Source organism: Camelus bactrianus, chromosome 4, assembly GCF_048773025.1.
Source record: "Camelus bactrianus isolate YW-2024 breed Bactrian camel chromosome 4, ASM4877302v1, whole genome shotgun sequence".
Lineage (NCBI taxonomy): Eukaryota > Metazoa > Chordata > Mammalia > Artiodactyla > Camelidae > Camelus > Camelus bactrianus.
The window spans coordinates 16,652,879-16,680,033 of record NC_133542.1 but is presented as its reverse complement, the minus strand read 5'-3'; the positions used below and the strand labels follow the sequence as shown (position 1 = coordinate 16,680,033).

At 33.7% G+C, this 27,155-nt stretch overlaps 1 protein-coding gene across 1 annotated transcript; it reads right to left on the bottom strand.

Moving 5' to 3' along the window:
• Window positions 1-12,978: 12,978 nt before the first annotated feature.
• Window positions 12,979-13,839, bottom strand: LOC105071277 (GTP-binding nuclear protein Ran-like). The gene has a single exon (XM_045518745.2). It carries the CDS (start codon window positions 13,837-13,839, stop codon window positions 13,189-13,191), a length of 651 nt encoding a protein of 216 aa, XP_045374701.1. The 3' UTR covers window positions 12,979-13,188.
• Between the last annotated feature and the right edge of the window lie 13,316 nt (window positions 13,840-27,155).

Below are 27,155 nucleotides of genomic sequence, written 5' to 3'. Positions count from 1 at the left end.
TGTTATCACTTAGGAAATTTCAAGGGTTTCAGAGGCTCTGTGCCAAGAACTGGGGGCAGAGGCCAATATATAGCCTTTCTGTTATCTAACATAAAATCATTTCCAATATTAGAATCGACTCATCTTAACAAAATGTTACAGTGTTTCCCTTTTTCATTGTTTTTAATGGGTCAGAATTTGGCAAAGTGAAGAAGAGGCATAATATTAGTGCTTGTCAGGGACAATGAGATAAAATCCTCTCAGTGTGGGTAGGGGTATATATAGCATCAAAAAGGAAGCACCAGCATAACCAAATTTTACCAAAATGGTTAACAGAACAGAAAACAATGGAAAATGCAAGAACAATCAGTGTGATGACTCAAACAATTTCCTAATAACTCAGGCTGATAAAGCATCATATGTATAAATATTATCTTCTGGTTTGGGAAGAGGGTGATTTAGGAAGGGCAGTCCCTTGCCTTATCTATTGTGGATTGATCTTTTAAGGGGAAGATATTTTTAAGATGAATTAATATCTGCTATATTATTTGAATAATAATATTTATATAGAATTCTGTTACAATGCTTTCATAGTCATCAGTTCTTTTGAGAGATCTCTGAGTTAAAGCAAGGGAAGTATTGTTATTCTGAAATTTGTGAAAGTAATTGGCCCAGCAAGAATTGGGGCAGAGATTCATATCTAAGCCCACCTTCCATCACAATGCCATATGTTCCCATACATTTGCTATTGTGTTTGGGAAGCTTAATATGTACGTGTTAATGGTACTCAGGACACACCCGCAGCTTCAAATTCTTATTCTAGGAGCAAAGGTGGCAAAGGACACAGCAGTAATAGGTATTTGAGGGATCTTCATGGGACTGCAAACAGTAAGAACTACCTGAAATTGAACCCATATATATATATACAGAGCAGTCACAAGAGCACCAGTGTTGCATAATAATCTCATTTCCTTTTACTCAAACAAAACAAAACAAAGCAACCAAAAGCAATGAATCCAATGTCTCTCTGAAATTTTTAAAGATATCTTTTTCTACAGTGTCCTGAAAGTTCATTCATTTTAATGGTTCTCTATTTTGAAAACCCACGGTGTTTAAGTATGGAATTTTCTTTCCTAGGATAATTTACCTCTTAACAGGTCCATTGTTTTCTCCTTCTCTAGTGCCAATTAATCAGAAATTGTGCTCCCTGCAATGACTGAATTTTACTTTTCTGCTATGTTTTGCAGCCCTTACCTTTCTGGTAGTCCACTTTAGGATTATTTCTTAGCTACACAGTTTGAGCTTTTCATTAAGTTTTTATACTTCTGCTTAAAATTAAAATTACTTACTTAAAATTTCCAAGGCTATAGTTTACTCTCTGTTTGTTCCTTCGCAATAACTTCTGTTCTTATTGCATGGATACAATATCTTCCTGTCTTGATGAGAATTTTAATGATAATTATTTGCAAAATTCTTCTGCCCCCATTGTTTTTGCATCGTTTCATTTATTTTTGTTATTGTCATGTTTATGTGAGGCTTTTTCAACGTGAATTTTGGTCTGTGCTTCGTATTCATCCTTAAAAATGAAGCACTACAAAGCTTTTTAGACTTGCCATGTATATGAGTAAAAGAAAATCTCTATTTGTCTACTCACATAACGCTTCTGAGACCGAATATGTGGGGCTTTCACACCAAGAAATTCTTCATCTCTTAGCAGACATCAGCTGGGTATCCTGCAATTTAATTCATTCTGTCGCTAATTACCAATTAATGCAGACCCCAAAGGTTAGAGGCTCAGTCCCACAAAACTGTCCCCCACTTTAGAGTTCAATCATAAATCTATAAGAGCAGTACAAAATATTAAGTATTTCAAGATAAACTTAATAGTAAGAGTGCAAAAAAGTTATGACAAAACATGATTGAAAGACACGGAGATAAATGCAGTCATCCTTATGTTAATTATAAATTGAATTCAATCCAAATTAAAATACTAACAAGTTTGATTTTTCAATCAGACTAGAGAATTTGATACTAAAATTTACATAGAAAAACTAACCTTCAAGAATAGTCATGAAAATGCTAAAAACAAAAAGCTGTGGTAGTGTACTAGCCTCCCAAACATTAAAATATGCAATAAAACCTCCGTCATTCAAACAGTATGTTACTTGTGCCTGAGTAGACGGAAAAGAGTAGAACTGAATAAGAAGTCCACAAATAAACGCAAGTACATACAGATAATTAATATATAATGAAGTTGACATCTCAAGTCACTGGGGCAAAGATGAACTTAAAAAACAAACAAATAAAAAACCAAAAATACAACTAGAACCGTGGCAAATGGTTAGCCACTGAAAAAAAATGAAATTAGATCTGTACCTCATATCATACAAAAGAATAAACTTTAAATGTATCAGGGATCTAAAGGTAAAATAATATTAGTAATGAAATTATGCCAATGCTAGAAGAAAACATGGATGAATTATTTGATGACATAGATGTAGAAGATGGCTTTTTATGACTCAAAATCCAGATGCAATGAATGAAAAGACTGACAAATTTGACTGTATAAAAATATTTCTTTGAAAGCTTCCATAGCAAAAACCACAGACAAGTAAGGCAAAAGGAAATAGAAAGACTAGGGGAAATTTTTGGCAGTATATATCATGTGAAAGAGCTAATATCATTACTATATGAAGAACATTTACATGGTGAGGAGAAATAGACCTTTCCAACAGAAAAAAATGGGCAAAGACATTAACAAACCATTCACTATATATTTATATAACATATGAAAAAATGTTTAATCTTAGTCATAGTTGGATATGTAAATAAACACTGTAGGGATATATTTATAAGATACCGCTTTGGCAAAAGTTAAAATGCGTATTAGTAAATTCCTGATAAAGTCACTAAAATTAGTAATTTTCTGTTACAGTAGTTGCAGAGTACAAGGACTCTCTCATACATTTACTTTTGATTCTACATTTTCACTTTTTGAATTTACTCTGAATATATACTTCCACATATGTATGCAAAAGGTAACCGATTACAGCATTATTTGTAATTGCAAAAGATTGAAAATGAAATGAATGACCATACATAGAAAAGTAATTGAATCAACTCTAGTACACAAAACAAAATGCAATGCAACTATATAAAAATTTAAGGCATAGGTCTGTGAACTGATACAAAGGGATTTTCAAGATACATATTCTTAGGAGGAAGAATGCAAAAGGTGAAAGGATATCTATATGGCTATATTTTTCATAAGAAAGAAATAAGAAAATATATGTATATATAGTATTTAAGGTATAAATATGTATAATATATGTATAAACATATATATGTATATTATAGTATGTATCAAATATGTAAATATGTTTCTATTTGATCTTTTTTTTTTAATAAAGAAGTGAACAGAAAGGGTAAACAGAAAGAATAGGCCAGAAATGAATGAGATTGGGTTTCCTGTAGGATATGGGGGGAAATAGGTTAAAAATGACAGAAACATTAAAATGGGAAAGATTGGATGCTAGAAAGTGACATTTGATATGAATTCATAAGATACAATTATCTGAGATGCATTTTTAATCAGTCACTCTAGCTGCTGATTAGCAGCTTTGAAAAAGGATTTCTTTAAAGAAATCTTTAAAACTAGAGACTACAGGGAATTTTTTGGATTGCCTGTGGATTTGATATTATCCTTGATAATCAGGAACTCTGTGTCTTCTTGGGATACAGATGAACAAGCAAAACTCTGTAAGTCAGGAGTCAGCTTCTGTAAATGTGGCCTTACATATTTATTTTAGATTTTATGAGAAATTTGATTTATCACATGTTCTTGTATCTACTGTTATAAATTTGTTATATTGTAGCTTAATTTTTAAAGTTTATTTCTAAAAACTGCAATATGTTAAATATATATATAAATGTTTGATTTTAAAAGGAGATTTTCATTAAAACATTTTCTTCTCACCCAGTCTTCAGAGGCATAGTAACACACAAAGGTAGTTTTGAGGTATAGCTAAAAAAAGAAAAAGAGAGAGAAAGGGGTTGTTTCTAAGTATTCTATTCTAGGTAAAAGAGATAAATTTCTTGAAAGGAGAATAAGGTTATTCAAGAAGATTTTCTAAATAAAGATTGTTAGACCAATGGTAAAGATTATAGGAATCATTTTGAACTAGTTTTACTCCTCTTGGAATTTAAAAATCAAGCCGTTAAAATTAACAATTTCAGTGCTAACAGTGAATGCCTGTTAAAATGAAGCAGTTAATCACCAGGAATAGCATACTAAAACTGTTAATTTGTAGATCTGAAGCTTCCTTTTAATTAGAGCTGCAGGAAAAGTTTCTTGTTCAAAGTGAATCTGAGATCTCATGGCTCTCTGTCACAGTTGTGAAATTTCACAAAGAAAAGTCCTTTTAGAGGGGAGGGCTGGTGATGAAGGGAAATGCTTGATTTCAGAGAATAAACTTATTTGTTTTCTCTTGGCCTTTAAAAATAACCCATAACTGAATGACAATGCTTTTTATTTCTGGGCAGTGACAAAAACCATTAGACTGTGTTAGCATACTGGAAAGTGACTGGGTTACATCTAGATGATATAAATATTAAAAAAGAAAGCAAGAAGACATTTCTAGAAACAAGATGTAAAAGCTACCATCATGGAAGTAGCTTTTAGAAATAAGAGAGTTGTTCATAACAGTGGATTTTGATATTAGTAGTTTTTGGTTTCTGAGTCCAATTCTCTGACCTGAACTCTCTGTAGGATTACCTGCAGAGGTTGGTAAAATGCAGTTTCCTTGGCCATTGAAGAGATTCTGATTCAGTCCGTTTGAGGATAGCCAGGGATCTCCATTTTAGTGTTCATCCTAAGACAGGTTTACGCAGACTTCAGAGACTGACTTTGAAAAATGCTTCCTCTGATTCAAGCATGCTTTTACCCTCTGGTGAGTTCTCTGTATGGAAGAGGAGAAACAGCAGAAATCAGAGGACAGTGTAGAAACTACATTCATAAATAAATGACCATCACAACTATGATGGAATTTATAAGTACCAAGAGGTAAAAACAGCAATATACAAAAGAAATGAAGCCTTTTTATTATAGATACATTTATACATCAACTAATTTTAAATAAAACATGTGCAGTGAAAATGGGCAACCAAAAAAAAAAAAAAAAAACCCAGCAACAAGAGAAAATTAAATCAAGCTTCCTCATACTATTGAGCCCAAACATGGACTTCTAATTATATTTACTAATAAAGTAATAACAAAGATTTTGTACATATGTGTATTAGACATTTTATCACTCTGTGCCTTACCAGATGAAAACATGTTTCAGGGTTCTCTGGTCTAGCACAATATATGGAATATAGCAGACATTCTGTAAATGTTTTTTAAATGTGATCAATTTCCATTAATATTCCATGGTTTTAATTTCTCCCCACATGTTACAACCGCAGCTAAAATCCCCAACTGCAGGCACCTACCATGGCAGTAATGGCAGTATAGTCTGCTAGATAAAGATGCAAGCCCAGAGTCAACCAGACTTAGTTGCTAAAATTTACCTGCTATGTGTAACTACTCATACAATTAATTGCTTCACTTTTCTAAGTCTCAGAATTCTTAATTATAAAATCAAATAATAAAAATATATACATCAAAGTATGTTTCATTAATTAAATGAGCATTGTGTCATATAATGCATAATAAATACAAATTACTCCCTGCAACAGCTATATGCAGTTATAAAATTTTTATTTGCTGAAGATAAACTTAAAATCTTAATCATATATATGCTACAGTATTTATTATGTTGATGATTTTCATAAGTAAATGCTACAAGTAATTCTTAGTGAAACCACAATTTATATTTATTGACAAACACAACTCACATACACATGTGAATGCATATACACACATACCACAACATATGTCCAGTAATTTTTTATATATAATAATAACTAAAACTGCTAACATCTGTATTGAGATGTCATTGACATAAAATAAGCTATACATATTATGTTTACAATTTGATAAATTTTGTAGCACATGTATACATGTGTGAAATATTTGCAGTAATCAGAACAAATGCATCATCCCCAAAAGTTTCTATATGCCCCTCTCAAATCCCCCTTCCCTTATTTATTCTTACATATCTGTAGAATCTATGTTTATGTCTCTTATTTCATTGCTGATTTTTAAATTTTGTGTTTTTTAAAAATTCTCTCCAGATTAATATGACTAGAGATTTATCAGTTTTATTGATCTTTTCTAAGAATCAACTTCCTGATGTCATGGATTTTTTTTTTTCCTACTGAATTGTATTTTCTACTTCTTTGATTTCTTTGTAGTTAAAATACGTTTATTTAGTAGTTTCCTAAGGTGAAAGTTTAGATCAGTCATCTTTAGATGATTATTTTCTAATTTAAGCTTTAAATGCTATAAATTTCCTTCTAAACACTTACTTAGCTACATTTCACAAATTTTGAAATGTTTTCTTTTGGGGAGATCAAATGTAGTCTTCATCTTAGAGATAATTTATCCCCACTTTTTCATGTGGCCTTCTGTAGTCTCTACCTAATTCTGTAAAATCGGTGAGGGTTCTCCACTCTAGCTTGGTGGGAACATAAATGATTCCTACCTCTGTGTTTGCTCTGGGAATTGTTTCCATACAGGAACCCTATTAAGTATTCTTTCCTCATAAGTTATTCTTATCCAACAAAGTTGTATTTTACCCTCTGGTTGTACAAACTTGTATCCAAGCGAAGGTTCAGTGGGACCTATGCAGATTTCTGGACTTTTTAGATATGTAGTGATTGCATATGCATGTAAACTATAAAGTAAAAATACACTTTTTGATCTCATTGATTTAGCCACTGTAGGTTTCAAGTAAGGAAATAGTTGAAGTCCCATTAAAAATGTCTTCAGATGAGAGCAAGTATGTCATAAACAACTAAGCAAACCATTACTCTTCCCCTTTAAAAGTGTCTGGTACCGCTGCTGTCATCGAATCTGTATGGTTTCATTCTTACATGTATTTGAACTTACACTTCACTCCCCAAAGTGTCTCCCTTTCTCCATTCTTCAGTGGACTATCTCCTCTACTTAAGTGCTGGATAAAGCAATAGCTCAGTGTGACCCTAAACATATGCATGAATCCCTGCCCAGAGTATCTCCTCTGTGATACTTAAGAGTGAAAAATAATGTAAATGTTACATAATAGAAAGTCTTAATTGGCCTTAAAATTTATGAATAGCTTAGTGCATTTTTCCTTTATTTTATATCCCAGCCCTCTATTCTGCCAAGGCAAAGCAAGTTATAACCGCATCAGAGAGACAGTTAAGATCTCCTCTAATCCTAAGAGATTTTGGCATGGATATCTCCTTTTAAGAAAATGGTTTTCAGACACTCCATTTCTATTTGGGCTTCATGTTTAGAGCTGCTCTCCTTTAAGAATGGGTTCCCTCTTTTTTTTTTTTTTTTTTTTTTTTTTTTTTTTTAGAAGACCTTTTCCTATGGGTTTGTAGAGTTATATTTCCCTCTAGAGCTTTTGGTCTTCATCAATTTTGTCTTCTTTAGTTTTCTTTTTCTTTGATAGATTGACAAGATTGTCCAAGGTGCAGAACATTTTTGTACTGAGGAAGCTCATCCATGACGTCCCCATCTTTCCTGGATGAAATAGTATTGTGTTAGGATAGAATCCTGATTCCTTCTACCACAAAATACTTCAAGTGGATGAGACAACGTTAAGCCACAACACCTTCAGTGTGCAATAGCACTACTCATTTTAGGCAAGATTATTCCCTTTTCAGTGCATTCTTCTTCACCATTTCTCACATCTGCTCTATTCTTGGGCTCTATGCTTTCTAAGAGATAATTTCTGTTTGTGTGTTATTCCCTAAATGAGCGTCTCTGTCACAACTCCAAAATATTTTTATCATTTATTGCAATTTTAAGGAACCTAGAATTTTTTCTTGGAAGGAGATAACCACTTTTATATTTTTGTTACCATTTGCTTAGAGAATGCTTCTTGCAATATACTTCATTCCCACACAATGAATCATTTAAGTGGCCCATGTTTTATTTTGTTTTCATTTTGGAGCTTATTCAAAGGGAAAAATACCTAATACAATTTTATAGATTGAAAGAATTTTTATTCACTATAATTTGCCACATGATGAAATTGATGGATAATTTATAGTATTAGAACTGAGTGTTATTTTTAAGAAGTCACTTCCAGATTTTCTCAGGGAGAAAATTTGTCTTTTTTGGATGTATTTTAGTGGATCTATTTGGTGTGAACTTGAGGCTGAGTATATCCTAAAAGACTGAGATGAGACAAAAAAAAGTAGATAAAATGTATTTTGGGGGGCTAATATACAAATATGATGAATATGATTTTGGGTGAGTAGCTGTGATTTATTTAGCAAGCCTGGGATGATAGAAGATGAACTAAAAGTGTGCAGTAGGCCAGGATTTTACATGAAGGAATGAGTTGCGTAAAACTTTTGAGGAAAGAAATGACAAAGGAATTTTTAAGACTATGAATTAATGATACTAGTAATGTTACTATGCTGCATGTCTAGCAATGTGATGTTAGTTCTGTTATGTCAAAAAATCGGTAGATAATTACCTCACAGCAAGTCTTATGCTACTACTCTTTATAAAAGGGAAAAATTGGGATCTAATAGAATGAAGAAATGTGGAAAATAAAACAGGCACAGGTTCAAAGAATTCATCAAGACTGATTTGAAAAAGAGGTACCCTGCAGAAACAACCCCCTGCCACTCTAAACATAAATAAATAAATAAACCTTCTGATATTGGAAGAAACACTAAATCTTTCACTTAAGAAGTTTCAGTCAAATTTAATCAAAATTTCTAAAGACAAAATGTCTTTGTTAAAAGATAATAAGCAACTAAGACTACCTTGGTCTTCTGTGGTGTCTAAGAGCTTTAATACATAATTTTTCCTCACTCAGTGTATTTTTAGAGTCTCCCATTAATTGATTTTAAGCCATGTGGTTAAACATAAGCATGGAAATGTGTTACTAGAGCTTGCTGAGGACACTTTAATAATATGGATCTTAAAGAAATGTTTACATTCTAGGAGTCAAATGAACATACCATTGTTGTATTTGCAGACTTAGTTGTCTTTAGTATTAGTAAGTAAATGTAAGTGACTACAAATAATAGTGGCATCTAAACTCTATCCATAAAGACTATTCTTCATTTTATAGACACAATCAATGTCTTTGTTTTCCAGTCACCTTTCAAACTCTGTAACTTTACATCTCAGCTTTCTCCTAAGATTCAAATTTTTATTTATAGCTTTAAAGTCAACACAGTTAAAGTTGAAATCATATCTTCTCTGATTCCCGTAAGCTTGCACCTCTTTTCAGTTTTCTAATTATGCTAATAATGTCATCATTTACTCATTACTAAACTGTAAAACATGGCCTCATTCTCTCTATTCCTCTAGCCATTTGTATCATCTCCATATCAGGTGATTATCAAGTCCTAAAGTATCTGTTTCTGCTCTCCTTTGCCACTACCTAGGCTCATACTTCCTAACTTTATCTCACCTCCAGTATATCCTTTTCATGATCATATTAGAACACAAACCTGATTGTTATTCTTATCAAAGAAAAGCTTGCCTTTCACTATAATATTAAGAAAAACAGTGTAAGATTATATTTTTGATAATATTTACCAACCTATTACTTTAATATATTATAATATCATCATATAATACCTCTCTAAACATTCTAAGCACAACGTATTTATTCTTATTTTCATACTACACCCTGATATTCTTTTCTCCCTTTACTGTGTAATTTCTACTTATTCTTAAATGCTGAGTTAAAATTATACTACCCCTCTAAAACAAGATATCTGTTTCACTAGCAAATAAAAAAATAGCTGCTACTGATTACTATATTAACTTAGAATCTGTTAGAGTATACAGATCTCCCAAATGACAAGCTACTTTAGATTTAGTTATGTTTTACATGAATTCATAGCATATTTTTTAAACATTTTTTATTGATTTATAATCATTTTACAATGTTGTGTCAAAAATTCCAGTGTAGAGCACAATTTTTCAGTTATACATGAACATATATATATATTCATTGTCACATTTTTTTCTCTGTGAGCTACCATAAGATCTTGTGTATATTTCCCAGTATAATCTTGTTTACCTATTCTACAATTTTGAATTCCCATCTGTCTCTTCCCACCCTTCACCCCCTGGGTAACCACAAGTTTGTATTCTATGTCTATGAGTCTATTTCTGTTTCATATTTATGCTTTGTCTGTTTTTGTTTCTGTTTTTGAGATTCCACATATGAGCGATCTCATACGGTATTTTTCTTTCTCTTTCTGGCTTACTTCACTTAGAATGACATTCTCCAGGAGCATCCATGTTGCTGCAAATGGCGTTTTGTTGTTGGCTTTTATGGCTGAGTAGTATTCCATTGTATAGATATTCCACTTCTTCTTTATCCGGTTATCTGTTGATGGACATTTAGCCTGTTTCTGTGTCTTGGCTATTGTAAATAATGCTGCTATGAACATTGGGGTGCAGGTGTCATTTTGAAGTAGGGTCCCTTCTGGATATATGCCCAGAGTGGGATTCCTGGGTTATATGGTAAGTCTATTCCTAGTCTTTTGAGGAATCTCCACACTGTTTTCCACAGTGGCTGCACCAAACTGCATTCCCACCAGCAGTGTAGGAGGGTTCCCCTCTCTCCACAGCCTCTCCAGCATTTGTCATTTGTGGACTTTTGAATGATGGCCATTCTGGCTGGTTCAAGTTGATACCTCATTGTAGTTTTGATTTGCATTTCTCTGATTATTAGTGATATTGAGCTTTTTTTCATGTGCCTATTGATCATTTGTATGTCTTCCTTAGAGAATTGCTTGTTTAGGTCTTCTGCCCATTTTTGGATTTGGTTGTTTGGTTGTTTCTTATTAAGTCATATGAGCTGCTTATATATTCTGGATATCAAGCCTTTGTCAGTTTCATCTGCAAAAATTTTCTCCTATTCTGTAGGTTGTCTTTTTGTTTTACTTATGGTTTCCTTTGCTGTGCAGAAGCTTATAAGTTTCACTGGGTCCCATTTGTTTATTCTTGCTTTTATTTCTATTGCTGGAGTAGACTTTTCTAGGAGAACATTTTTGAGATGTATGTCAGATAATGTTTTGCCTGTATTTTCTTCTAGGAGGTTTATTGTATCTTGTCTTATGTTTAAGTCTTTGATCCTTTTTGAGTTTATTTTTGTGTATGGTGTAAGGGAGTGTTCTAGCTTCATTGGTTTACATGCTGCTGTCCAGTTTTCCCAGCACCATTTGCTGAAGAGACTGTCTTTATTCTGTTGTATAATCTTGCCTCCTTTGTCAAAGATGAGTTGACCAAAAGTTTGTGGGTTCATTTCTGGGCTCTCTGTTCTGTTCCATTGCTCTATATGTCTGTTTTTGTACCAATACCATGCTGTCTTGATGACTGTAGCTCTATAGTATTGTCCGAAGTCTGGGAGAGTTATTCCTCCAGCCCCTTTCTTTCTCTTCAGTAATACTTTGGCAATTCTAGGTCTTTGATGGTTCCATATAAATTTTATTGTGATTTGTTCTAGTTCTGTGAAATATGTCCTGGGTAATTTGATAGGGATTGCATTAAATCTGTAGATTGCCTTGGGCAGTGTGACCATTTTAACAATATTGATTCTTTCAATCCAAGAGCATGGGATATCTTTCCATCTTTTAAAGTCTTCTTTAATTTTCTTCATCAGTGGTTTATAGTTTTCTGTGTATAATTCTTTCACCTCCTTGGTTAGATTTATTCCTAGGTATTTTATTACTTTGGGTGCTATTTTAAAGGGGATTGTTTCTTTATTTTCTTTTTCTGTTGATTCATCATTAGTGTAAAGAAATGCCACTGATTTTTGAACGTTAATCTTGTAACCTGCTACCTTGCTGAATTCTTCAATCAGCTCTAGTAGTTTTTGTGTGGACCTTTTAGGGTTTTCTATATTTAGTATCATGTCATCAGCATATAGTGACACTTTTACCTCTTCTTTTCCAATTTGGATCCGTTTTATCTCTCTCTCTTGCCTGATTGCTGTGGCTAGGACTTCCAAGACTATGTTGAATAGGAGTGGTGATAGTGGGCATCCTTGTCTTGTCCCAGATTTTAGTGGGAAGCTTTTGAGTTTTTCACCGTTGAGTACTATGCTGGCTGTAGGTTTGTCATATATAGCTTTTATTATGTTGAGATATGTTCCCTCTATACCCTCTTTGGCGAGAGTTTTTATCATAAATGGGTGTTGAATTTTATCAAATGCTTTTTCTGCATCTATTGAGATGATCACGTGGTTTTTGTCTTTTCTCTTGTTGATGTGATGTATTACATTGATTGATTTGCATATATTGAACCACCCTTGTGTCCTTGGGATGAACCCCACTTGGTCATGATGTATAATCTTTTTTGTGTTGTTGGATTCTATTTGCTAATATTTTAGTGAGGATTTTGGCGTCTATGTTCATCAGTGATATTGGCCTATAATTCTCTTTTTTTGTAGTGTCTTTGCCTGGTTTTGGTATCAGGGTGATGGTGGCTTCATAGAATGAGTTTGGGAGTATTCCCTCCTTTTCAGTCTTCTGGAAGAGTTTGAGAAGGACTGGTATGAGTTCTTCTTTGTATGTTTAGTAGAATTCCCCCGTGAAGCCGTCTGGTCCTGGACTTTTATTTGTAGGGTGGTTTTTTATTGCTATTTCGATTTCATTTCTAGTGATCGATTTGTTCAAGTGGTCAGTTTCTTCTTTTTTTTAAATATTTTTTTTTTAGATATTTGAAATACAACTTTATTCTGATTCTAAATGAAAAGGAATGAGAATGACAGTAATAAACAAGATTTCACCACTGAATATTGTGATGTGACTGTAGCAGTCTTATATTTGAAACTCAGGGAGGAAACAACTGCGTTCGAAAACAGCTAAATATGCTGGTCCAAAAAAATGAAGCTTGTTTTTTTTTTTAACTGCCACATTCACTCCGAAGCCCATTCATCTCCTTCAGCATCCCAAAGATTAAGCACATGTTCTGCTTAGCTATATAATAAAGTGGCAAACACGCTGCACCACTGACATCACAGGACAGTTGCCTATAAAACTAGACTTCTGACACTGGGCTCCAGCTTCACTTTCTCACAGGTCATCATCTTCATCCGGGAGAGCAGTTGTCTGCACAACCTCTAGATCGTGCTCATACTGTGCAGCCAGGGCTGGGTCCATGACCACCTCTGGCAGGGCCAGAGCAGGCATGGCGACGAACTCCAAGTTCGGCTCTCCGACCAGTTTTCTAGCAAGCCAGAGGAAGAGCTTTTCAAAGTTGTAGTTACTTTTGGCAGAAATGTCATAGTACTGAAGATTCTTCTTTTGGTGAAAGACAATTGACTTTGCCTTAAATTTTCTGTCCTTTATATCCACTTTGTTGCCGCACAACACAATGGGGATGTTTTCACACACTCGCACCAGGTCTCTATGCCAGTTCGGTACATTCTTGTAAGTAACTCTCGATGTTACATCAAACATTATAATGGCACACGGAGCTTGGATATAATAGCTGTCTCTCAGTCCACCAAATTTCTCCTGACCAGCTGTGTCCCATACGTTGAACTTAATAGGCCCTCTGTTGGTATGGAACACAAGGGGATGGACCTCAACAGCCAAGGTAGGCACATACTTCTTCTCAAATTCACCAGTCAGATGATGTTTCACGAATGTAGTTTTTCCAGTGCCACCATCTCCCACCAATACAAGTTTGAACTGAACTTGAGGTTCTCCTTGGGCAGCCATCGGGATGTTATGCGGCACGGGTCCCAGCGCTGGTGCACAGCCTCCGCGGTCGGGGAGGAAGGAGAGCTCGCCGCCCAGAGCCCTGGACCCCGCAAAGCTGACTCCTCACTGCCACGGCCTCTGGGACACCCCAGCCGCCAGCCCCGCGGCCCCCGCCCCAGCACCTCTACCTTCCAGTTTCTTCTTGATTCAGTCTTGGTGGACTGTATGTTTCCAGAAACTTGTCCATCTCCTCTAGTTTATCCAGTTTGGTTCCATTTAGCTTTTCATAATATTCCCGTATGATATTCTGTATTTCTATTTTATTTGTTGTAATTTCTTCATTTTCCTTTCTTACTTTGGTAATTTGTGCTCTCTCTTTTTTCTTCTTTGTGAGTTTGGCCAGAGGTTTGTCGATTTTATTTACTTTTTCAAAAAACCAGCTTTTGGTTTGATTGATTTTTTTCTGTGTTTTTTTAAAATCTCTATTGTATTTATTTCCTCCCTGATCTTTATAATTTCCTTCCTTCTGCTGCCTTGTGGGGTTTTTGTTCTTCTTTTTCTAGTTCTTTTAGTTGGTGGGTTAAATTGTTTATTTGAGATTGTTCTTCTTGTTTGAGGAAGGCCTGTATAGCTATAAACTTCCCTCTTAGCATGGCCTTTGCTGTGTCCCATAAGTTTTGTGTGGTTGTGCTTTCATTTTCATTTGTCTCAAGGTATTTTTTAATCAGCTTTGATTTCTTCATTGACCCATTGGTTTTTTAATAGCGTATTGATTAATCTCCATGCTTTCCTTTTTTTCTTCTTTGTTTCTCTGTTGTTGGTTTCTAGTTTCATGGCATTGTGGTCAGTAAAGATGCTTGAGATAATTTCTATCTTCTTAAAATCGCTGAGGTTTCTTTTGTTCTCAAGTACATAATCAATCCTAGAAAATGTTCCATGTGCACTTGAAAAGAATGTATATCGTATTTTTGATGGGTGTAATGCTCTGAAAATATCCACGAAATCTAATTTTTCTATTGTATTATTTAGTTTCTCTGTTGCTTTATTTATTTTCTATCTGGAAGATCTGTCTAGTGTTGTTAATGTGGTGTTAAAATCTCCAACTATGATTGTATTCCCATCAATATCCCCCTTTATCTCTGTTAGTAATTGTTTTATGTATTTAGGTGCTCCTATATTGGGTGCATATATATTAACAAGTGTAATATCCTCATCTTTTATCACTCCTTTAATCATTAAAAAATGTCCTTCTTTATCTTTCTTTATGACCTTTGCTTTAAAGTCTATTTTGTCTGAAATCAGTACTGCTACACCTGCTTTTTTGGCTTTTCCATTTGCATGGAATATCCTTTTCCATCCTTTCACTCTCAATCTATATGTGTCCTTCTCCCTAAAGTGGGTCTCTTGTATGCAGCATATTGAAGGTTCTTTCTTTATTATCCAGTCTGCCACTCTATGTCTTTTGACTGGAGCATTTAGTCCATTAATATTTACAGTAATTAATGACAGATGTGTTTTTTATTCCCATTTTGAACTTATCTTTGCAGTTGATTTGGTATTTCCTCTTTGTTCCTTTCTTCTTCCTTTTGTGGTTTGGAAATTTTCCTCTGTATTATCTTGGATTTTATTTAGTTTTTGTGACTCCCTTGTAAGTTTTTGGCTTGTGGTTACCCTTTTTTGTAACTCTATTAACCTATTACTATAACTGTTTGTACTAAACAGATAGTAATGTAATCTCAAACTCATCCTACCAAAAACACAAAATTTAATATAGAAAGAAAAAAAAAATACTCTGTATTTTCTTGCTTCCTTCTTCCACTCTTAATGATTTAGATGTCTTCTTTTACAATTTTGTGTTTATTCTATTTGGAATTCATGGCAGTTATCACCTTTCCAGTTATGAGTTTCTCATTTTTGTAGCATCCTGCTTCTTTTCTATTTAGACTAGACCTGTCAATATTTCTTTTAGCATGGGTTTAGTGTTGCTAAACTCTTTTAGTGTTTGCTTGCCTGTGAAGTTCTTTATCTCTCCTTCTATTCTAATGAATAGCCTTGCTGGATGGAGTATCCTAGGCTGCATCTTTTTTCATTCAGGACTTTGAATATATCTTGCCACTCCCTTCTGGCCTGTAGTGTTTGTGTAGAGAAATCAGCTGAGAGCCTTATGGGGGTTCCCTTGTAACTCACTCTTTGCTTTTCTCTTGCTTCCTTTGAGGTCATTTCTTTGTCCTTGACTCTGGCTATCTTGATTATGATATGTCTTGGTGTGGGTCTGTTTGGATTCTTCCTGTTTGGGGCCCTTTGAACTTCCTGTACTTGGATATCTGATTCCTTCTTTAAGTTTGGGAAGTTTTCAGTCATGATTTCTTCAAATACCTTTTCAATCCCCTTTGATCTTTCTTCCCCTTCTGGGACCCCTATTATGCGAAGATTGGCATGCTTTATATTATCCCATAGGTCCCTTATGTTGCTTTCATTTGTTTTTATTTGTTTATCTTGCAGTTGTTCTGATTGGGTGCTTTCTGTTGTCCTGTCTCCTAGGTGACTAATTCGTTCCTCTGCATTATCTCTTTGCACAGCCTTTAGATCCGTTCTTATCTCAGCCAAAGAGTTTACCAGTTCTACTTGGCTCTACTTTATAGCCTCGATTTCATTTTTGACATATTTTATATCTCTAAACACTATTACTTTTAGTACCTTCAATACTTTGATCATTCCGTTTTTGAAATCTTGATCTAGTAGGCTATCGATGTCTATTTCATTGATCGTTCTTTTAGGGAATTTCTCTTGTTCTTTTAATTGGGAATGGTTTCTCTGCTTCTTCATCTTGCTCATATCTCTCTGGCACTGTGGCTTATGGAGTATCAGTTATCTATTGTGGTCCTTAAAGGAATTTATTTATGTATCGAATGCCTATGTAGGAATAAAACAGATTTTTCGCATCTTTGTCTTTTGAAGAGGACAGTGTTCTGTCGGAGTTCTGCAGGTGCTCTGATTGGCTGAGTGGGTCCGTGGATGTGAGTCTTGGTGTATCTGTGGGAGAGGGTGAGCTGTGAGCGTCCTACTACTCCGCCATCTTGGCCTCCTTAATTCATAGCATATTAAAGAGTGAGATTGACCAGGCAGTAAAATTCCACGGAATGTCACAGGATATCACCTTACTGCAACAAGGATCTGAAAACTTATGTCAGATAGTTGATGTTCTTTTAATGTCTATGAACAAAAGTTGTTGATACAGCAATTTAAGTGGAAAATTAATGACTTCACTCTGAAATGCATATTTAAGAGAAGGGATTATAAACCACTTTGCAAGGTCAGCAGAGCACTGTAGGCTAAGGATATGCTTGAAGAAAATTGAGGTCATGTAGTTGGTTGAACTGGGGAATAATTGCATTTGGCTGAACACTTACCTTCAGTAGGCTTAGGGAAATAGCAGAAACCATCCTACATGAAGATTCAAGTAATGAAAGGAAATCTTGATTTGCCTCAGAAGGACTGAGAGGCTAGAGAATTAATTCTCTATCAGAAAAATAAAAAAGCCAACTGGCTAAACATAGCCACAGAGAAACCAGATACACAATTGGGACATCCATGAAAAGGGAGACCTAAGCTTTTAGTGGCTCTCTAGGGAACTATACCCTCCTGCCTAGAGAGAATGTTTTTGAGTTTTATGGGGAGCCAAGCTTTGAACAGATTGGAGGAGATCACAGCCCAGCAAAAGATCAGAACAGAAGCCTTATACCTAAATTAGTCCAACCCCATGTTTTGGAGATGAGAAAACTTAGGCACAGAGAGAAGATCTTTTACTGTAACTCACACTCCAGTGTTTAACCAGTGAGGGTTGGTACCCAGGCTCCTTAACACCTAAATAATGCACTGTATTTCTGCAGTAGTTTCCTCCACAACCACATGAGTAGAACTCCTTTGATACGAATATTACTGTTATTTTGATCTCATACAAAATGTAGCTACAGGGAAGTATATTCAATGATTTGTAGTAACCTGTAATGAAAAAGAATATATCTGTGTGTGTGTGTGTGTGTGTGTGTGTATACACATCTGAATCACTATGCAGTACACCAGAAACTGACACAACATTATAAATCAACTATGCTTCAATTTTTTTTTTTAATGGGAAACAAAGGTACAGCTATCTTGATGAGGTATACAAAATTGAAGAGATCAGTCACAAAATTGTGTGAGGGATAAAATTCTCCTTTTTCTTGATCTTTACTAATGGATCTAGCTGTCTGAGGACACTCCTTAATGGTGAAATTTATGTTTAGTATTCATCCTATAAGTAGAGAAATAAGGAACTAGAGTCGGTATGCTGGAAAATTTTCTCAAAAAAATCTGCATGCCTCAAAAAACAAGTTAAATATGCCAGTCACAAGGTGCATGTATTATTGTTTATTTCTTTATATTCTTCTTTGCTCCCTTAAGCCTTTAGCAAAACATTTCTCCTTTTTTAATGTACTGATGTTTTCTTGGTCATGGTATTGGTAAGTAAAAAAAAAAAATTTAGGTCCTCAATTGAGCATAGTTTTAAAAGGGAAGCAGTATTATTACTATCTAATACAGTATCAGAGAGTAAAAAAGAGATAATTAAAATACAAATCTTTATAATCTTGGAAGGATTAATACATTATTCTATTACTAAATAGATACATTAGGAGTTTAAGTCTCTGTCCTTCATGTTAACAGATTTAGCATTTTTGTAAATGACTCAAAGAAATGTATGGAATATATGTTTATTAATGTAAAAACTGACACCAATCATAGAGGAATAAAAAGTACAAAGTTAATATCTAAGATGATCTTGTCAGGCAAAGTGCTTAACAAGATGAAATTTTTTAAAAAGAATATAAAATACTGCATTTAAATTTATAAAAAATCAAAGTTTCAGAGAAACTTTAAGTATCTCTGAAAGCTTTTAAACTTTTGAAGCATGCTTTAATTTTAAATTGATCTTTTAAGTGTTGATTTCTATTTTAAATGCTTTATGATTAAATTGTGTGTTTGGGGTAATCATTTCTTTGAAATTATAGTCAGTTTTGTATAAAAATATATTAAGTTTAAGGATTTCTTCTTTATCTGCTTGGTTTATCAGTGTCTGGTGAAATTGCAATGCTTGCAGTTTTCACTTTATTAATTTCTTGTTTATGCAAATGTTGTTTTGCCTTTTATGCCATATACCTATTTATCTGTGTTAATACTTCTGCCCTAATTTTAATTTTAATCCTGTTTATTATGGTATTGGAAAAATAGCATTCTTCTGAACAGTTTTGTTTCAATATACTTTTTGGGTTTTTTTATTTGGAACATTTCATTGTGGTTTTATTTGTGATGTATATTTTGAGAGCAAACAAAGCTAGATAAGTTTTTTCATATTAAAAGGTCGTTGTGCTTTAATGGGTGTATATAATACATTTATGTTTATTGTGATGATATAATTTAACATTTACCACCATTTTATTCTGCATTTTATGTTTAGCCTTTTTTTTTCTTCTCTGCCACTATTAAGTTAATATTATTTTCTACAACTCACAATCTTCTTTTAACCATTTACTACATTGGAAGTTATAGTATATAATATATGTAAGTTATAATACATATATTTTAGAATATAATTTTAATATAAATTATTGACTTACTGATCTAATAAAATCGTTATTCAGTATTTTTGTCTTCCTCCCAAAATGTCAGTAAAACTTGCCATGCTTTACCCATTACAACTACCATCGCAATCAACACATCATAATATTTTAACAGTTTTCATTTTACTTTTTTAAACTCAGAAAATAGGTGTCATTTTTATAGTCAAAAAATTTGAAAATCAAATTTACTGACTTCATTTGTCAGACTGTGCTTCTGTTCTTTCTTATTTTCTGCACATTTTCTCTGCGTTCATTCATCCTCTTAATCAAGTGCAGTTTCCAAGAGTTACTTGAGTGACTTAGGGTGCTAAATTTTAACTTCTTAGGGCCTATTTGTAAAATGGGAATAATAATAATAGTAGTCTTATCAAAATATATACAGTTTACTTAGAATACAGGCTAAATCCAAAGTAACAGTTAAATTTCATTATTACTTGAAGCATTCAAATAATTAATGAAAGAAACATCATTTTCTTCAAGAAAATAGTGTTGATAATGATATCTGTTTGTTTACACATACCTGTTTTTGTTTCTTCCTTTCTAGTCAATTTTAAGATTGTTTCTTTTGTCTTGACTTTGTATAATTTTACTATAATGTTTCTTAGTGTGGATATGCTTTTACTTAAAAAAATGGAGCTTGGTACTTGTAATGAACTTTTAAACTGGAAATTCATGTCTCCCTTTAAGTCTAGATGACTCTCAATAATTACTTCTTCAAATATATGCTGTTATTACTTCTGCCATTTATTATTTTCAAATCTCCTTTTAAGACAAATTCTGGTGTTTCTCAGTCTATCTTATACATCTCTTAAATGTTCATTTGTATTTTTAAAAATGTTTCTATGCATTCTTAAATCTCTTTATGTTTTTTCTTTAAAAAGCCATAATATACCTTCCAGTTCACTTATTTCTTTGTTACGTATTCACTCTAAATTTTATTGTTTTTATTTTTTATATAAATAAATATTTTTAAAAAATATTTTAGATTAACTCATATCCTATTAATCTTTTCTAGTCTAATTTCTATCTGTATTTTTTCAAATTTTTGTATTTTTTATGAAAGTCGTATCTTCCTTTTATTTCGCTGGCCATAATAAAATACTTACTTTTTACTTTAAAAAATATTTTCATGAAATTAATTTCCACTACAGTAAATTCACATTCTGTTTATCATTTGGCATTATATTTATATGTGTATTTTAACATTTTTATTTGTAAATTCATTTTAGGTGGAGGCTATTTGCTTTTGTTTTTATTTATAATTTGTTTTTCCCTTTCCCTCTGTATTTATGCACAACACCAGATGATTCTGCCAAAGATTCCACAGTTCTTCCGGGTTGCTTTTCCATAACCAGACCTTAAAGTTACAGTTCAGGTTCTCTACTGCTTTGTGGGCTCTTAGAAAGGTTGCAGATCCAAGCACACAGCCATCAAGCAAGGTTTTTTTGTTTTGTTTTTTCCTTAGATTCTGATGAAAAGGGACTCTCCGTATTTCCTTTTGACTGATTAGCTCATATGTGTGTATGTGTATGTACATATGTTTTAGTTCATTTCCCATACAGAAAATAGATTTGTTTTCCCTCACCTGCTGTCATAGTTGAAGGTGGCGGGAGAAGTCCAAAGTCAGTTCCAAGTCTCGAGAACCTAAGCATAGCATCAGCCCTATGTTTTCCATAGAATGTTTTTGGTCATATTTGGTCCATGTGAGCTGGACTCTAAACATCCCTCCCTGCTTCTAGTTGTAGAATCACTTCTTCCTTCACAGATGCTTAACATTTTTCGAATCTATTCAGTTTCTTGGTCTTAAGCATGAATTTTTTTCAACTCTACTTAGATCATTTTGGTTTTTGATTTTTTTTTAAATTTTATCTAGCATTGCTATGTTTAGAGCAAAGGAGGGTTCAAGGCATAAACTTTATTCACTGAGTCACCTTCTCCAAAAGTCAAAATGCAAGGGCATTATACAAATTATCTCAATGGTTTAAGTCACAGATATCCTGGTAGGTACAAGGAAAGTAATCTAGTAGTAAAGTATGACTTCTGCCATTTCACTGGAAAATCTTCATCTATCTATCTATCTAGGTGGATATACTGTTACCTCTTCTCTAAAGAATATGGAAATAAGAATTGCTTATTTCACTGTAGTAGTCAACAATAGTAATATTTATCAAGAATTTACTATGTACCAGGCACTGTTCTAATGTTTAAAATAAATTAATGCACTGAATCCTCAGAAAAGTATTAGGCATAGATCCCATCATTAGTCTTACTTTAAACATGAAAAACTAAGACAAAGAATGGTTAAATACCTTCCAAATGTAGCGTAGCCAGTAAATGATAGAGCTGATATTTGAGCTTGTGTGAGCTAGAATCTATTTTTTTTAATTGAAATACAGTCAGTTTACAATATTGTATCAATTTCTGGTGTACAGCATAATGTTTCAGTCATACATATACATACACTATTCCTTTTCATATTCTTTTTCATTACAGGTTACTGCAAGATATTGAATATAGTTCCCTGTGCTATACAGTAGAAACTTGTTTATCTATGTTGCATATAGTAGTTAGTATCTGCAAATCTCAAACTCCCAACTTATCCCTTCTCACCCCCTTATTCTTAACTAGTGTTGTATGCTGCCCTTCAGTGACTGTGGTAGACAAGTAGACACATTATAAAGTTCATCCACAATGATTCGTAAACTTATATAATCCTCTTTCATGAGCACAAGACTGTGACTTGCTTCTAATCAATAGAAAATGACAGCAGTGATAGGATGTCACTCCCATGATGATGTTGCATTACATAAGACACTGTCTTAGCAACTGGAGCAAGAGACTCCTTTGTAGACTTCAAGTAAGTAAGCTGGTATGATGTGAACTGTCTATGGAGAAGCTCCACATGGAAGGAGACTGTAGATAACATCTAGGAATTTATGGCCTCAGTTCTACAACCAAAAGGAACTAAATTCTGCAAACAACTATTTTATCTTGAAAGAGACAATGAGCTTTAGAGGTGTCCAGGAACACCTTGAGTGCAGCCTATTAGACCCTAAGCAATGAACCAAGTTAAGCTGTGCCCAGACTTCTGACCCAAAGAAACTGTGAAATAACAGATGTGTATTGCTTAAACCACTATTTGTGGTAATTTCTAATGCAGCAATGGAAAACGAATACAGCAATGTGCATGTAATGACGCTTTCCTCTTCTAGGCTGTATTTGCCTTCCATTGTTCCTATCACCGTATGAGCTTTTATTTCTTTCACTATTTTTATTGTTATTGTTACATTATTATCATCATAATGATGTTAATAACAATAAGGCATTAAACAGTCCTATAACAAAGCTGAAAGACACTAATTCTCTATTCTTTTTCACACAGCCATATGTTTTTCAGTGCAAAAATTCTTAGGAAATGAGTTAAAAAGAAAGCAAAATAGAAATAAACACACTTTATGGCACTAAAACTTTTGAATTCAAGTTTATCTTAAAGGTACCTAAGAGGAAAAAAGTGTACTTTGAAAACACAGTCTGTGACAGTGCGAGAGTGCCCCAAATAGTTGGACAAATAAGAAACCCACAGAAAAGTAACACCTGTATTATATACAGAAAGGGTCGTCTGCCAGCATCAGCAAATTGATGGCTTATATAGGGCATTTCTTAGTGAGAGTGGATGTGGGGATGGGAGCATGTCACCTTTTTAGTTAATAATGTTGAGCAGTGAGCATATTCAAATGTCTTGGCTCTGAAGATAGTGCCACTTAATGAGTGTAATCATGGCACACAACATATTGCCTCAACTCAGGAATGCATATGCAACACACAACCTGAAGTTCTTAATAGCTTTAAAGAGCCCTCACAAACTACAGCTGGTCACCTCATCTCTGATCCTCCCAGACACGTATAAAGTATGCTGGGGTTAGGTGTGTGCATGCATGCATATTTTATCACCATTTTCCCCAACACATTTTATTTGTAAAACCTCCTCGTGTATCATCCATTTCCATTAACCTTGTATCTCATTCTTAGCCCAAAGGTGGCAGTTTAAAACAAACCTTCTTATATAATGTATGGATAAGTCCATACAAATAACTTGTAATGTTTAATTAAAATAAATTGTTATCAACAGACATCATCTTTCGACAACCATGTATCAGGAGCTTTATCTGTTGAAAATTAACTGTAAGATTGACTTGACTTTTAAAGGCAGTATGTGAGTTTCTCATTAGCCTTATTATCATTTCTGAATCATAAATATGTAAATGATGAGTTTCACACGGGAGATTTAATTCTGCACTCTTATTTCTGATTAGCTAGAAATACACTCTGGCTCTGTCAGATAATTGGTAACACTGCACACCAATAAGGCATTTCCCTACGCTTCATTGGAAGCAGTTGAAATTAAAGAAGGCAGGGCTGTTACGTTTTTGACAGTTTTGTAACACCAACTTGTTAAAGTTTTAACTCAGCCATTAATATAGTCCATGAATTATTAATACAATTTTTATGTCAAGATTCTTTTTTAAAGTTGAGATCCAAGGCTAAAGTAAAATGCTCTGGGAAAAAGAATGCTTTCATTTTTTGTCATATTTTTTAGAACATTCTACGCTATCAATAATACCAATGCAGTTTGAGTACAAGGGGAAAAAAATGTATTGACCACTTACTGTGAACCATCTATACTCCCTAGCTCAAATGCCAAAATATTTGTAAATCTTTAAATGTTTGGCACTAGACAAACTTTTATTACTTTAATATATGATGTTTTTTATTGAATATAGGCAACTTAGGTTTTTTGCTAATAGGAATTGCACAAGAGGAAAACCTTATTATTAATTTTTCTCAAGTTGCCTAATCAGTCTAGATGTAAGAGTTTCAGTTTACTTCAACGTAGAGAAATCTAAACAGTTTTTATTCATAAGGAATCCATTTTTTTTCCCTGACAGGTTGATGTTTATACTCCCAACAAGAAAATGAACTCTGATGGGTAAGCAGTAACTCTCTTTATCTGTACTCTGTCTTCCATTGAATGTCTGTTTACTAAATAGAGAAATAAGTTGCCACTGAAAGAAAAATACTATTTCAAAGTATGCTACCCATAATCTCTGGTGGAAATTTATCAGAACTTATTTTTGTATCTAACACCTGGCCATACTTAAACCTACTAGACAAATTAGTTAAAGGTACTCAATCTTTTGTTGGCTATTATCATATTATTTCTGTTTCAGAAATTAACATCAATATATTCATAAAGACTTGTGCTGTATGTGGTCATAGGAACTCTCAAAACAATTGTGTTTTCTTTAAAAGTTTCTTATGGGATGTCTTCTTTATTATCATCTTTATAATGAATAAAATTCAAGGTATGGATTGATTAAGAATTTGAGTAGGTAAACTAAAAAGGTCTCCCAAATGTTCTCCTTCCAATAGACAGCATTTGTGTTAACATTGATATTGCCATCATTCAACCTGATTCTTCATAGTGACTTCTCTTGATTTTCACCACTTTCTTCCAGAGCTGATCACTACACAGCACCTCTTCAGAGTAAAATTAATTTTCTATTTTGAGTGCAAAACAAAAAGTATTCCAATCTCAATTAAAATACTAATGTTTAAAAATCAAGACATATTTTTCTAGCATGCGTTCATTTTGTTTTCAATAAAACATATTTTTAAGAAGAAGGGTACATTTAGGGTTGAATGAAGAACCTGTAGTATAGGTAAAAGATCATGCAGTCATTCTTACAGGGCTTCATTCTGGCCTCTTTAAATCCAGTTAATTCACAGGTGATTTTTCAGCATAAGTAAATTTTCCCGTAAAAAGATAAGTGAGCTATTACATAGGAAACAAGATTTGGTGTGAAATTTAATTCCAATTGTCAGCACACACAATTGAATGGAGTACATTGTCCTCAATCAGCCTTGTACTCATGTGCATCCACACATTTGTTGATTCTACAGTAAGTTATGAAACAAAACAAAAATAGCAGAAAATGTGCAAAATTGAGAGATGGCTAAAAGTATAGAATGCTATATTCAAGACATGTAAATCAATCATATGAGAACTAAATAAAAAACAAGACATCCAAACCAGGTAGTAAAATTTCCTCAGAGACAGGAGTGTGACTGTTAGATGTGAAGGAATAGTTCTATGACTATGAAAATAGGATACTAGATATTCTTGGTAATTAGAAATGAATGCTCACTGCTGATCTGAGAACTGAGCTCAGGTGCACTTATCTTCACACATGAACCAGCTATATAACACAGAGTAAAATGAGAAATGAGCTATCAATTCCCAACTCAATTATCAACCATCATGAGCTGAACAGTAAGGCAGCATAATACCGCAATTAACCATGTGGACTGTGGGCCCAAATAAGCCTAAATTCAGATTCTGGTTCCACCATTACCTGGGCACAGTATCTTTGAATCTCAGTGTCCTTACTAATAAGACAGAGAAATAAGGTCTAGTTCATATGTTCTTAATAGGATTAAGTGAGATAATTCTAAGGCTTGTTACATAATAAACATACTCACTGGTTAATATGAGACTTTTTTCTTTAATTTCTTTTTCCTGATTATCAAAGGAATACTTGTAAAAAAAAAAAAGAAATACTTGTAAAAATTCAAAACAGAATCTCTCATATGTTTATATATGAACTATATATACCTTGAAATTAGCCTAAAATCTTACCCTTTAAAGAAAAGCAGTATTGACAGTTTTGTGTATAGTTTCCCAGATTTATTTTTTGCACACTGACTAGTTTAAGTAATTCACTTTTGGAAGGCATTGCTCTGAAGGGTAGAAAATTTTAAGAAATTATTAATGTTGGGATTTCAGGGGGATTCAAAAATAGCACTACTCTTCCCATCATAGGGATTGATTCAACTGAATAATAAACCACAAGAGTAAATCAGTCAGAATCCATACATCAGCTTTTTTGGTGTCAAAGTTGGTATTGCCTAAACAATAAACACTTGTTTATTCTATTTGGTACCGTCTTTCATTCTCAAAAGTTTCTGAGTATGGACAACAAAATATACCGTCACCCCAGCTGAAATTCACATGGGTGAATGTCACCTAGATATGGGACATTATTTGACTTTCTAATAAGAAATGCCACAATTAAGCAGACATATCTATCCAGTCATAGGCAGTCCTGTATCACCACAGGTCTTCCCAGGTAGTGGGGCTCATTCTGACCACTTCCAGCAAGGAGGAGCAGAGCACAATGCTTCCTGCTGTCCTCCTGGCCCTTTACAGAAATGGGGCAGAAAGGCTGTGTGATGCATGCCTGACATGCTCCCCTAACCTACCAATCTGGTAACTCATTCACCATCTATAGGTAGAAGTAAAAGCTTGGGCAACAGCTCAGGTGTGTTCTACTATTGGATGGTAATGTAGAAACACAAGGTCAAGGAAAGAAGTGACTGCCTCCTGAAAAAATGAATCTGGCTTTCTGTCTTAGGTCACTTGGTAAAAGCCTGAAGGAGCCTAAAAGTTGGCTCCCATTGCATTTTCCAATGTGACCTAAGTTTTATTATATTACTATATTGAAGAAATGGAAAATTTGGAAACATAAAATAAAAATCACTAACAATCCAGTGACTACAATATGTGTGTATGTGTGTCTGTGTGTGTCTGTGTGTGTGTGTATCCTTCTGGTCTTTTTT

Bases quoted from the DNA above. Each gene is read 5' to 3' on its own strand.
- LOC105071277 (XM_045518745.2), bottom strand. From the start codon at position 13,839: ATGGCTGCCCAAGGAGAACCTCAAGTTCAGTTCAAACTTGTATTGGTG.